The sequence below is a fragment of the Diplotaxodon limnothrissa genome, linkage group LG3 (genome assembly GCF_057381915.1).
Source record: "Diplotaxodon limnothrissa isolate DT_005_m linkage group LG3, D_limnothrissa_male_GT1.1, whole genome shotgun sequence".
Lineage (NCBI taxonomy): Eukaryota > Metazoa > Chordata > Actinopteri > Cichliformes > Cichlidae > Diplotaxodon > Diplotaxodon limnothrissa.
The window spans coordinates 61,934,948-61,948,384 of NC_140598.1; the positions used below are offsets into that span (position 1 = coordinate 61,934,948).

The 13,437-nt window shown below is 39.6% G+C and overlaps 1 protein-coding gene across 1 annotated transcript in view; it reads right to left on the reverse strand.

The window, feature by feature from the left end:
• Positions 1-13,437, reverse strand: part of LOC146636801 (uncharacterized) — a 90,101-nt gene that overhangs the window by 19,714 nt on the left and 56,950 nt on the right. Inside the window, exon 4 of the mRNA XM_085350373.1 lies at positions 3,526-4,281. Coding sequence (XP_085206499.1) covers positions 3,526-4,281 — 756 coding nt within the window. The remainder of the gene's footprint in view (positions 1-3,525; positions 4,282-13,437) is intronic.

Sequence of the window (13,437 nt, forward strand, 5' to 3'; positions counted from 1 at the left end):
CTGCCAAGATGCCACTTGCCACCAGTTTGGCCATATTTCAGAGCTGCAACATCACTGGAGTGCCCAAAAGCACAAGGTGTGCAATACTCAGAGACATGGCCAAGGTAAGAAAGGCTGAAAGACGACCACCACTGAACAAGACACACAAGCTGAAACGTCAAGACTGGGCCAAGAAATATCTCAAGACTGGTTTTTCTAAGGTTTTATGGACTGATGAAATGAGAGTGAGTCTTGATGGGCCAGATGGATGGGCCCGTGGCTGGATTGGTAAAGGGCAGAGAGCTCCAGTCCGACTCAGACGCCAGCAAGGTGGAGGTGGAGTACTGGTTTGGGCTGGTATCATCAAAGATGAGCTTGTGGGGCCTTTTCGGGTTGAGGATGGAGTCAAGCTCAACTCCCAGTCCTACTGCCAGTTTATGGAAGACACCTTCTTCAAGCAGTGGTACAGGAAGAAGTCTGCATCCTTCAAGAAAAACATGATTTTCATGCAGGACAATGCTCCATCACACGCGTCCAAGTACTCCACAGCGTGGCTGGCAAGAAAGGGTATAAAAGAAGAAAAACTAACGGCATGGCCACCTTGTTCACCTGATCTGAACCCCATTGAGAACCTGTGGTCCATCATCAAATGTGAGATTTACAAGGAGGGAAAACAGTACACCTCTCTGAACAGTGTCTGGGAGGCTGTGGTTGCTGCTGCACGCAATGTTGATGGTGAACAGATCAAAACACTGACAGAATCCATGGATGGCAGGCTTTTGAGTGTCCTTGCAAAGAAAGGTGGCTATATTGGTCGCTGATTTGTTTTTGAATGTCAGAAATGTATATTTGTGAATGTGGAGATGTTATATTGGTTTCACTGGTAAAAATAAATAATTGAAATGGGTATATATTTGTTTTTTGTTAAGTTGCCTAATAATTATGCACAGTAATAGTCACCTGCACACACAGATATCCCCCTAAAATAGCTAAAACTAAAAACAAACTAAAAACTACTTCCAAAAACATTCAGCTTTGATATTAGAGTTTTTTGGGTTCATTGAGAACATGGTTGTTGTTCAATAATAACATTATTCCTCAAAAATACAACTTCCCTAATAATTCTGCACTCCCTGTATTATATTACATTATATCCTCTTACACATTAGAGCCACAACAGGACCCACTAGAACATGGGAACAAGTAAAAGTGAAATATAAGAATATTCTACAGAATGGTAATATTTATCTCTTATATTGCTTTTAGTCTCTTGAAAAGAGACCCTGAAATAATCTGTTTGTTTGTTTATAACAGCAACCAAGAAAAGGGCAGAGCAAAAAAAGACAGGTGGTGGTCCTGCACCCCCTCGTCAACAAGTTGGTTAAGTAAATAATACCCTCACGGGAAAATCGATATCTCTCTATGAGCACACTGTCGCACTGAGCTAAAGGATCCTGTCTATCCCGCAATATATGCTGAATTCTGAAAACTCTCCTTATCAATCTTGCACCTTCCGCAATGGGTTGCTCGCGTACAAACGGACAGGACATGGCTGCGACAGGCTTCCCAAATCCACCTTCGCTTTTATAGCCGTGGTCTCTCATCTTGATTACACGAAGTAATTTACTATTACTACTCTAAAATATGAATTACATCTGAAATAATCAAATACATGAAATAGAATGATTAATAGTACATTTCCATTTTTTTAGGAAATGACCTGTATGTATCTGTATGAAATCAATAAAAGAATCAAATACTGCATTATCTTTAGTTACATTGATAATATTTATTTATGGAAAAATAGTGGAAAAATATTGCTGTTGCTTTTGTATAAATGAAGCGGACATACCTGAGTGGCCGCGATCTAATCCTGTTTACATAAAGTAAGCCTGCTCCCAAGCAGGTTTACGCTTACGGATCTGTTGCTATGACAGCAAGTCCCGGATCACGCGAAATCGTCAACAATCAAATCCAGCTAACTTACTTGGCGAGGTACGAAGAACGGACCCCTGCATGATCAGGCTGATGTTTGCACAGAGCAGATAATGAAGTGAATGTTTTTGCACATTGGTAACAGTGAAACAGTTTATTTACAGCGTGGAATCGTTTGTGTTTGGAGTATGAACTGAGATTCCTGAAGCTCTTGTCACACTGGTCAGAGCTGAAGTTCGCTTCCATGTGTGTACAATCATGTTTGTTACGATGACCTGATTGTGAGAAGTTTTTGTCACAGTGTCTGCACTTGTATGGTGTCTCTCCTGTGTGGATTTGCTAATTCTTGTTCGTTAAGCTCACGTGCAGTGGTGAAGGATGACCCACACTAGTCACAGATGTGCTGTTTGACCCCACTGTGGAAGAGTTCATGTATTTTTAATGTACTTGGTGTGTGGAAGCCTCTCCCACATTCTTTGCAGTAGTTCATTTTGTCTCCAGTGTGTCTACGTTGATGCGGTTTAAGGTCCCGTTGATGATTGGAGGTTTTTCCACAAAAGGTCACAGAGAAACGTTTTCCCACCACCACAGTGACGACAGGGTTGAGAACTGGATCCATCTGTGTTGCTCTGCTTCTAAACAATGACAGCGTAAGTGATCTCTGCCAATGTCCAACTACGTTTTACTGTTTACATTATAACACTCAGCTTACCAAGCGAAAATGACTCTTCATTTTCCAAACTGTTCATTCAGTATAACTCCATAAGTTTACTGATCAGACTTGTTCCAAACAATCAGGTTAAAATTACAAGATAAAAAAAATCAATACATCCTCACAGTAACTGCACTTGTAGAGTTAATTTCTGGTGTGGATCTGTTGGTGTTTTTTTCAGGTGATGTGGAACTTTAAAAGTCTTCTCACACAGTTCACTTTTGTAAGGTCTCTCCTCAGAGTGGCTAAACATGTGTCGTTGTAACTGTGCATCTGTTGTAAACAGTTTCCCACACTGATCACAGCAGGAAACATAATTTCCAGTGTAAATCCGTAGGTGAATATTTCGGTACTGTTTGTCACTGAACCTTTTTCCACAAAAATCGCAGCTGTACACCTTAATTCCAGGGTGGGTAACTAGATGCTTCTGTAAGTTTCGACTTTGAGCAAAAGCTTTACCACACAAGTCACAGTAAAATGGTAAATGGACTGGCTCTTATATAGCGCTTTTCTACTCTTCTGAGCACTCAAAGCGCTTTACACAACTTGTGCATTCACCCATTCACACCCATTCGCACAAGCACATTGATCTAAGTGCTTTCTAAGTAACATTCACACACATTCATACTCCGATGGATGCATCGGAGAGCAATTTTGGGGTTAATATCTTGCCCAAGGATATTTGGCATGCAGACAAGGGGAATCGAACCACCAACCTTCCAATCAGTAATGACCTGCTTTACCGCCTGAGCTACAGCCACCCCATGTGCTTAAACTACACTGTGGATGAGTTGGTGTTTTTTTAAGTCTCCAGCCCAGGCAAAAGACTTTCCACACAAGTCACACATGTAAGGTTTAACTCCACTGTGGATGAGTTGGTGTGTTTTTAAGCCTCCAGCCAGGGTAAAAGACTTTCCACACAAGTCACAGCTGTACGTTTTAAATCCACTGTGGATGAGTTGGTGTCTTTTTAAGCTTTGAGCATGGGCAAAAGACTTTCCACACAAGTCACAGCTGTATGCTTTAACTCCACTGTGGATGAGTTGGTGTGTTTTTAAGGCTCCAGCCTGAGTAAAAGACTTTCCACACAAGTCACAGCTGTAAGGTTTAAATCCACTGTGAATGAGTTTGTGTGTTTTTAAGGCTGCAGCCTGGGTAAACCACTTTCCACACAAGTCACAGCTGTAAGGTTTAACTCCACTGTGGATGAGTTGGTGTTTTTTTAAGTCTCCAGCCCGGGCAAAAGACTTTCCACACAAGTCACACCTGTAAGGTTTAACTCCACTGTGGATGAGTTGGTGTGTTTTTAAGGCTCCAGCCAGGGTAAAAGACTTTCCACACAAGTCACAGCTGTAAGATTTAACTCCACTGTGGATGAGTTGGTGTTTCTTTAAGTCTCCAGCCCGGGCAAAAGACTTTCCACACAAGTCACAGCTGTAAGGTTTAACTCCACTGTGGATGAGTTGGTGTGTTTTTAAGGCTCCAGCCAGGGTAAAAGACTTTCCACACAAGTCACAGCTGTAAGATTTAACTCCACTGTGGATGAGTTGGTGTTTCTTTAAGTTTCCAGCCCAGGCAAAAGACTTTCCACACAAGTCACAGCTGTAAGGTTTAACTCCACTGTGGATGAGTTGGTGTGTTTTTAAGGCTCCAGCCTGGGTAAAAGACTTTCCACACAAGTCACAGCTGTACGCTTTCTCTCCCTTTCTTCTGTGAGGTTTGTCAGCCTCCTGAAAGTGCTGACTTCTTGCTCCATGTTGGTCCTGCAGTGACAGAGGCAGTGAGTGAAATGCAGTCGTGGAACAAACTGAAACTCCCTCCGTCAGTGGAATCAAACATGTCAACAAACACATTGCTGGTGTGTTACCACCACCTTCTGGTGATAGTATCACATTACAATGATGTGACACAAAGAGAGGTATAATTAAAATGACATTAGGAAATATTGATCAGCGGAGAAAATCTTTTATGTCACAAAATTTTTTTGAGTTCAACTGATGATATTGTTGTTTCAATGTGTGTAGATAAAATATGATCTTTGTATTTTCTTGTGACTTCTGTGGTTTCTGATTTTAAATGTAGATTCTGTATATATGGATGAGCCCAGGATAGAAAAGATAAAGCTGCTGTTAACGGGTTTTTAAAAACCAACCAGCTGAACACACAGTTTCAATAATAGTGTTGTGTTGTCTGTGATGTTTTTCTCACCTTTTGTGTTGAAGACATTTTTTCCTCTGTAGTGGCTGAGCTGAGTCCAAATGGCTGAAATTGTTCCTCTGCTGCTCCAACATACTCTTCTGCTCCTGTTACTCAGCAAAAAAAAAAAAAAAGTATATACATACACATATATGCGCATATATATACATACACGTATATATATGCGCATATATATACATACACGTATATATATATACACATATACACACACGTATATATATATACACATATACACACACGTATATATATATATATATATATATATATATATATATATATATATATATATATATATATATATATATATATATATATATATATATGTGGCCTTTTGTTGTGGGCAGTCAGAGGTACACCTGTGCACTACTCATGATGTCAGATCAGCATCCTGATGTGGCACACCTGTGAGGTGGGATGGATTATCTCAATATGGCAGATGTGCCCACTACCACACATTTGGACTGATTTGTGACCACTGTTTGGGAGGGATGGTTATTTTGTGTATCTGGAATGAATTTTAGGTCTCTACGTCCATCCCATGGGGAATGGGAGCAGTAACAAAAGTGTTGCGTTCATATTTTTGTTGAGTGTATATATATATATATACACACACACACAATTAAAGGCTGATTGCCCTCCCCCAGGCTTGTACCCGTGGCTTCATGTCCTGGGGTGGGGGTTGGTTGTTCTCCTTCCCTGCACTCCATCCTTTTGTTCATATTCCAAGATTATTTTGCTATATGTATTCTTACCTCCTAGCAACCGCCATATTATAATATTGCAAGCAATCACAAACTCTACAGTCTCCCTAACTTCAATGTATAGTAAGCAATCTATTATTCTCACCAGAGAAAAACATAAACTAAAATCACATCAAAGTTAGCTCCGTGCTTACCTTTAGATGAGCCCACAAACAAGAGAACTCTGTGATTAAGCTAAAAGCCTTTCCAAACACAGTTAACAGATCAGGAAGCTGAGACACACGTGGTTCGCGCTGATCTCAGCTACAATCCAAGAGACAACGGTGGGTAGATCGATGCAGATATCGATTGAAAAGTAGGTAGTTGTATATGATCCTGTAGGTTTACTACTTTACTCCCGTTTCACGAAAAAGCAGCTCTCTCTGCTCGAGTCCTCTCCAGCGCACACTCTTTGCTCCGCCCCCTTTACCCAGCTCTGCAGCGATTTGTTGCTGTGCGGTCACGTGACTCAGCTGCATAACGTATTCACGTGGTGTGTTATTTCAAAATTAGCGCGCTTCGGGATTGACGGCATGCCGCAATGCATTGTGGGTAGTGGTGTGCTATACTGCATATTTTGGTATCGATCTTCTGCTTTTCTTTTCATTCCAATTAAAATTATTACACTCTTGGAAATGATGATAATAATATTTCCACTGTGGGATTTCCACGCATCAGAAGTAACACTTCTACATGCTGTTAATAAATATCACTGTACCTGGCTCTTGTTTTGAGATTTTTGGGCTCATACCTTTTTTTTGAATAATTAATGTTTGGGTTTTTGTCACCGTTTCTTTTGGATATTTAGGTTGTCAGCATTGTTTATATATTACTTTCTAGTGACTTAGCTTATTATTCAAGTCTTGCATTCAAGGTTTGTGCCTACAACCTAGTGTAACAGGGTCATAAATCACATTGTTATAATTACCCAAAATGTGTTCTTAACCCCCAAACCGTTCCTTTTATACCTGACTTTTAGGACCTCCAAGCCTGTAGTTATGTTCATTATCAGTTAGAGCCCCTCCTCATTCTTTTCTTCTTCTTCTTTGGTGCAATCCTATAAATACAGTGTACCCCTTTTGTCTCTCCCCTTTGCTACAATTCCCCTGTGGGAGAGGTGGGTGTCATTTATTTCCAACACTTTAAAACACACATATAATGCATATTTAGCCACCTGGATGTTTCTGATTGCGATTTTAGTTCAATTATTCTCATTATTAAGCCTGTTTTTGTTAGATGTTATAAGTGTGTGTATCATAAATGTGTTTTAGGCGCCATAAATGCTAGCATGAATATATACTCCTTGCTAGCTTGGAAGTTGTGGTGGGTTGAGCTAACTCTCTTCCCCAAAGAGAGTAAGCTCAGTGATTTTTTCAATTTTGGCCCCCACAAAATATACTGCTTAAAACGAACTATTATGGATTTCAACATCTTATTTGTTGGTCATATGTACTTATTTTCAGTGATATCTTTTATAGCAGGAAATCAAACAGGTGTATAATTTTTTTCTGTCTCTATTGCCATATTTTTCAAGGAACCCATATTTCACAACAGCATAATAAAACAGGAAATTCTGTTTTGCCACCCAAATATTTTTAGTGGCCCCCATATGGTAGCCTCTATGAAAAAAATCTTGAGGTGCAACTGGGGGTATGATCAGAAACATTATTTCAGTAACTCCAGGGTTCAACCTAAATGGTTCCGGTTCATAGAAAATGGGGCTGGTGTCACATTGAAATGGAACGCGGCCCTTCTGTGGAAGAAAGGTAACAGGAGCAATGGGACGTCCCACACTATAAAATCTAATTAGTTCACAGAACTCAAAAAAACAATGCAAACTCATTGCCTCAAAAAAATTGAGTAAAGTTTTACTTACGATAATTAAGTTAGGGCAACTTACTCATTTTGAGTACACTGTACAACCTTGTTAGTTCCCAGAACTCAAAAAAACTATGCAAACTCGTTGCCTCAAAAAAAACACTAAGTAAAGCTTACTTAAGTTGACTTTTAGGACAACTTGTTCATTGCAAGTCTGCAGTATTAAGAATAACTTGATATTTCTGACTGTACAATACTAATTGTTTACTTACTGACAAACATTTCAAGTTCAACAAATGAAAAAACAATTTGTGGTAACCTGAATATGATTAAAAATAATTAACAACACTTTTTGTAGTGATGTTAAAATGAGCCCAACTTTTATTTTCAAATGCAAAAAAGTATAACAGCCAACATACTGGACACTGTTCTCTTGAACAACAAACAATTATATTGCCATCACTGTTATAATCTTACAATGAAACAAAGTCTCAGATTTAATTATTAAGAAAATAAGTTTAGGCCTACCACAAGTTTGTTTTGTACATACATTACTTATATAATCAAAATAAAATATTTATTTTTCTGTCACAAGTGCAGTCTCTGATTTAAACAACACATTTGTTTTCCATTCCAACACAGGAGCTGGAATGTTGTATTATTTTAAGGATGGCTTGTTTCCAGTCCAGGCATTACTGCCTGAATGACTATCATGGATCGAGGTGATCCAAATGTAGGTGCAGAAGAAAGTCTTTAACTTCCCTTAAGTACAGTGGCAGTGGATGTGGGTTGGAGATGCAATGAGCTTGAACCTGCAGGCGACCATCTTCACTGACCACACCATCTGTGATGGAGGACTCATCTCTCCTGGTGTCCTGCAAGCAAGCAATCATATTTTTTGGAACACGAACTTAATTGCTTTCTTAAAACATTTTTTCCCCTGCATTTGGTATAGAACAGACTCAAATTTAGACAATCTCAGGCTCCCTCCCCACCGGGGAGGTGACATTCAATGTCCCACTTGTCAGTCTGGATAGCCGTGATCACCACCAAACATACAATAATGTCATGAAAGCATCATTTTAAAAAGGGCTATGCAAACATGGCTAATAACTTTTATTCTAATGATGTGCAAAATGATTTGGGCACAAAACAAAGTTTGCTGTTAGAAAACCTGCAGACTTCACTAAATACAGTGTAGACCCTCTAAACTAAGTTCGTAATGTGATCTTTCAAGAAATGCAGACCAAACTGTTGTTGTTTGTTTACTTACACAGCATGTCTTGTAGAATTAACTGGAGTCAACAGCAACAGCATAGTGCAGTCATATCTCAAGTCTAATAACAGAAGACAGGAAAAGATTAGTGAAGAAACAACTTCCTCAAACCAAAGCACAAATAAAACAATAAGTAAAACAGGCTGATCTAAAGTATGATTAAAGTTCAGCCTGATTAATAGAAATGTCACTGACAATTGCTAATATATTGGAAAACCAAAACACTTACCACTGAGTTGATGTCTTTCTGTCCAACAGCAGGAGTACTGGTCCCGAAACTCAAAGACAGTAAGAAGCAAGCAGAGGGAGAAAAAACAGAACATTTTTTAGAACCTGATTTGATCCTTAATGGCTGTGCAGTCATAATAACTTACAAGACAGAAGGTCAATGTAGACCACATACAACCAAATTAGACTAACACATATAGTATTAAAAACACCATCTACTGATGGTGTCTGAATGTGTGGTATTGGCACTGTCAGTTTAGGCCTAAAGATATATGTGTTTTAAAAAAAGACCACCTAATTTAAATATAATCATTACATGCTTGTTAAAAGTTAACTTCCAATATATAAAGTTTCTAATAAGCAAAATGACCAGATCTAACATATGGCAGGGTTTATATGTAACATAATGTTTCTTATGATTTAACTGTGGAATATAACTTAATTCTTTAGAAGGACAAGCTATGTTACTTTATTCTCAAGTATAAAGCCAACCTAGACTTTAACCATTTAACAGGCCACTAATCTGGATTATAGCTTTCACAACAAAACCTGTTTTTAAACACATTTTTTTAAACAAAATAAATACTATTGTTATTATTATTATTTAAAATGTAATTAAACAGAAAAGTGGTTAAATACAAAAGCAGTTTGCTTATGTTGTTAAAGAAAGGCTAGATTTGACATTAATAGATGCCACAGATGTTCAAAAGCTGCCTCAAAGCATTAAAAAAAATAAATGTCTCCAAAAACGTCGGAGCATTTTTGCAAATATGTGATGTTTTGATAAATTAAGTACATATTTGAGCATTACACAGCTACATCCTCGCCTGAAAATATCTTAAAAGTTTATTTTGTGACCCAGAAAAAGTAATATTTAAAAGTTTTTTAGCCGCGCTTCTCCGCGTTTACAAGCACACACAAGTACACACAGGCTCCGACAACTGCGGCCGACAAATGCGATCTTCCTTTTCCCCAGATTACCCTTTCTGGGTACAAATACAGGCCATTTACTTTTTACCAAGCATTAAACATTAAGTCTCTCTCTTCTAAATGATTTAATAATGATCAACATATTTATTCTGCCTTACAGAAACAGCATTGCACATACTGAAGGCTCTCACTACTTGATAAAAGTCTGTTCATTTCCTTTGTATCCAGCCTCTGTTTTGATCTTCCAGTTCAGCCTGTTTTCCATGTACTACAAGTACCAGGTACTTGTACATCTCCCCAGCTGATGATTGTTTCCAGATCACATCACAAAATCATCCACCAGCGCTTTACACTCCTCCTCCTGCCATCACTAATACATCCAGCCTCTGCAGAATCATGAGGGTATTTCTGAAGGTGTCTTGACTCAGACTTGTACTGAATGTCTGAGTGTATGAAGTCCAGGACAGAACTGTCCACCTGTGGAGCTCCTGCTGCACATCACTAAATCAGAAAGAGAGCTCGGCCCAGTCTCACATACTGTGGTCAGTCTGTCAGGCAGTCAGTGATCCATGAGGTGGTGTTTACTGATATTACTGTAGTTTTTTCTCACTAGCAGCAGCTGAATCATTTTTCAATGCACTTGAGAAATCAAAGAAGGTGATCATTAACCCTGCAGGAAGTAGATGATTTCATCATCCAAGTTCAACAACTACAATCCATCACAATAACTGATGTCTCAAAGCAGACATGGCTCTCTTATACCTAAATACAGATGAAGGATTAAACTGCTCACCCTACTGTCTAAAACAGGTATGAACAACAGGACTGCAACAGCTTAGGTTTTTCCTCATTTATCTGTTCATTGCCCTTCTTTTCTGTGCTGCAGGCTGTGACCCAGGATTCAGTCTTAATGTGCCATCTTGAAGCATGTTTGAGTTTCTAAAATGCACCAGGAAAGGGGAGATGTGGAGGATCTACTATATCCTGAGCAAAGTGTTTTTACCAATGATGTATAAAAGAGACATAACAAACAGGGAGTGGAAACAGGACTCTGTAAATATGTAGGAGTGTGCTGCAACAAAACAATGGACAGCAGCATCTGTGCCAAACATAATTTTTAACTGACTTTGCTTCAATGGCTCAGAAGCATGAATATATGTTGTCTTAGCTCCTTTCTCTTCATGTCTTCTTCACCTTGTCTGCTCACCTGTCATGTGTGAGGGACTGAGCTGCAATTTGATGATTGGGGAAATAAGAGCAAAGGAATCAAGGATGTAGAAACCAAAAAAAAATGAAAGAGAGGGGGAAGAATTTGTTTATGTGTTAACTTAACTGTTAAATTGCATTCAGTATATCCTGGGTAAGAAAATTATTCTGTCTCTGGCACAGACTTAAAAGTCTCACTCATCACACGGACCCAGCCAAATACTTTAGTAGTAGTCTGCTGTAACGAAACAATGGATGTGCTATATTTAACTGGCATTGCTTTAAAACGACTAAAGCAAGGATGTCTGATATTGTTAAAAGCCTCTTAGCTCCGCTCTACATGTTTTTCTCGCTTCACTTGCTCACTTCTCTGGTGGGAGGAGCTAAGATACACTGATAGGTTCAAGGAAATGAGAGCAAAGAAATCAAGGATGCATGAACTGAAAAATAAGAGAAGGAAGAATTTGTTCATTTGTTGGCTCGGCTGTTTCCTCGCTGTTGGCATTTCCTGGATGTCAGAGTTAATCTGTGTCAACTACTTGACACGTGAAGACTGAAAGCACACGCATAAAGACCTTAAAGAATCAGGGAGGGATGATGACTTCAATCAATGTTATCAGCAGATTTAAGTTATGACTTTCCTCTACTTGTAGACATTGTGTAAGTGAACGCACACTTGTGTGCATTGCACTCTTAGCTACTAGCTCACTCACCAACACCTGGGATGCCGAACTGGTAAATGGACTGTTTCTTATTTATGTTACACTTTTCTACTATAACTGAGTGTCATGGTCCTGGGCCATGTTGGCCCAGTATTCTTAGTTTTCTTGTATGTTTGTATTTTGTTCCCTATTTAGGCCATGTTTCCTGAGTTGCCCTGTTGTCTGTGTATCTGTGAGCCCCCGTCTCTCCTTATGTTTTATTCCATGTTTCCCCTGCCCGTTATGTCTAAGTTCTCCCCGTGCTCTCTCTCCCCCCTGTGTGTCCTCTGTGTATTTATGAGCCCTCGTCTCCCTTTGTGGTTGTTCCATGTTTCCCCAGCCCGTTATGTCTGTGTTTTCCCCGTGCTCTCTCTCCTCCTGTCTGAACCTCTGTACTTCCTGTTTGACTCTGCCCGTCTCCCGTCAGTGTTATGTTCACCCCGCCCTGTCTCGTTATGGTTATCTGTGTCAGCTGTGTTCCCCGTGTGTTCCCACTTTCCTCGTTAACCCTGTGTATTTCTGTCTGCGTCTCCCTCTGTTCGGCGTCGCGTTCTCCCTCATTGCTGTGTGGATTTTCCTGTGTCTCCCTACGAGTGTTAGTTTATTGATTCCCAGTTTAGTTGAGTTCTGTATTTCCTATGTTCTGCCTGTCAGCAATAAAGCTGCTTTTGAGTTCATCCCCGTGTTTGTGAATCTTGCGATTGGGTCCTCCTCCCGCCTGCCACGCAGCGATCCATGACACTGAGCAATCTAAGTGCTTTTTATTATAAGCTACATTCAGGTAGGGCAGAAGGTACCTAACAATTCATATTTTTAGGAATCAAATCAAGTAATAATAATAACTGTAAGAGTCTCTCAGACGTCTCTCGTCAGTGAAGACGTAAAGAACCTTTTCCTCTTTTGATCTTTTTGTTTCCAGTCTCTAAGTTTTTAAGAACTTTTCATGTGAGTCTGCAGACACTGTCCACCCACAGCTGCAAATTACTAAATCTTAAACATAAAATAAAATAATTAGTAACATTACCCCAGCAGTCTAATGAGTCATGATGGGTAATGAGTGAAATAGCAAAGCATCACACAGTTGCTGCAGACTTTTACAGGCACTCTTCTTTTGAGATCTGGTGGCTGTGGAGGCCATTTAAGTTCAGTGAACTCCTTTTAATGTTCATTATACCAGTTTGAGATGATTTAAACTTTGGGACATGGAACTTCATCCTGCTAGAAACATCTGTCTGAAGGTGGGTGCACTGTGTTCATAAAGGGGTGGAGATGGTCAGCAGCAACACTCAGACAGGCAACGGCATTTAAATAACTGCTCAGATGGTCCTCAGTGATATAAAGTACATCAGCAACAGCAGCATGAACTGTTGATACAAGGCAGGATGGATCTAGGCTTCCATGTCATTTTGTGCTAAGTTCTGACCCTAACATCTAAATGTCACAGCAGAAATCAAGACCGATCAGCAGTTTATGAAATATTCAGACCAGCCTGTCTGGCACCAAAAACCAAAATCACTTTAATTACTTTTCTTCCCCATCAGCCGGTCATCTTGAATAAAATTCAATGTGGAGCTGCTCTTTATAGTGATGGGTCGGTCGTGAACGAAATGGCTCTTAGAGCCCGGTCTTTGACGTGAACGACGCGAGCCGGCTCCTTATCGCGAGCCTTATTTTTTTGTTTTTTTTTCTCACCCT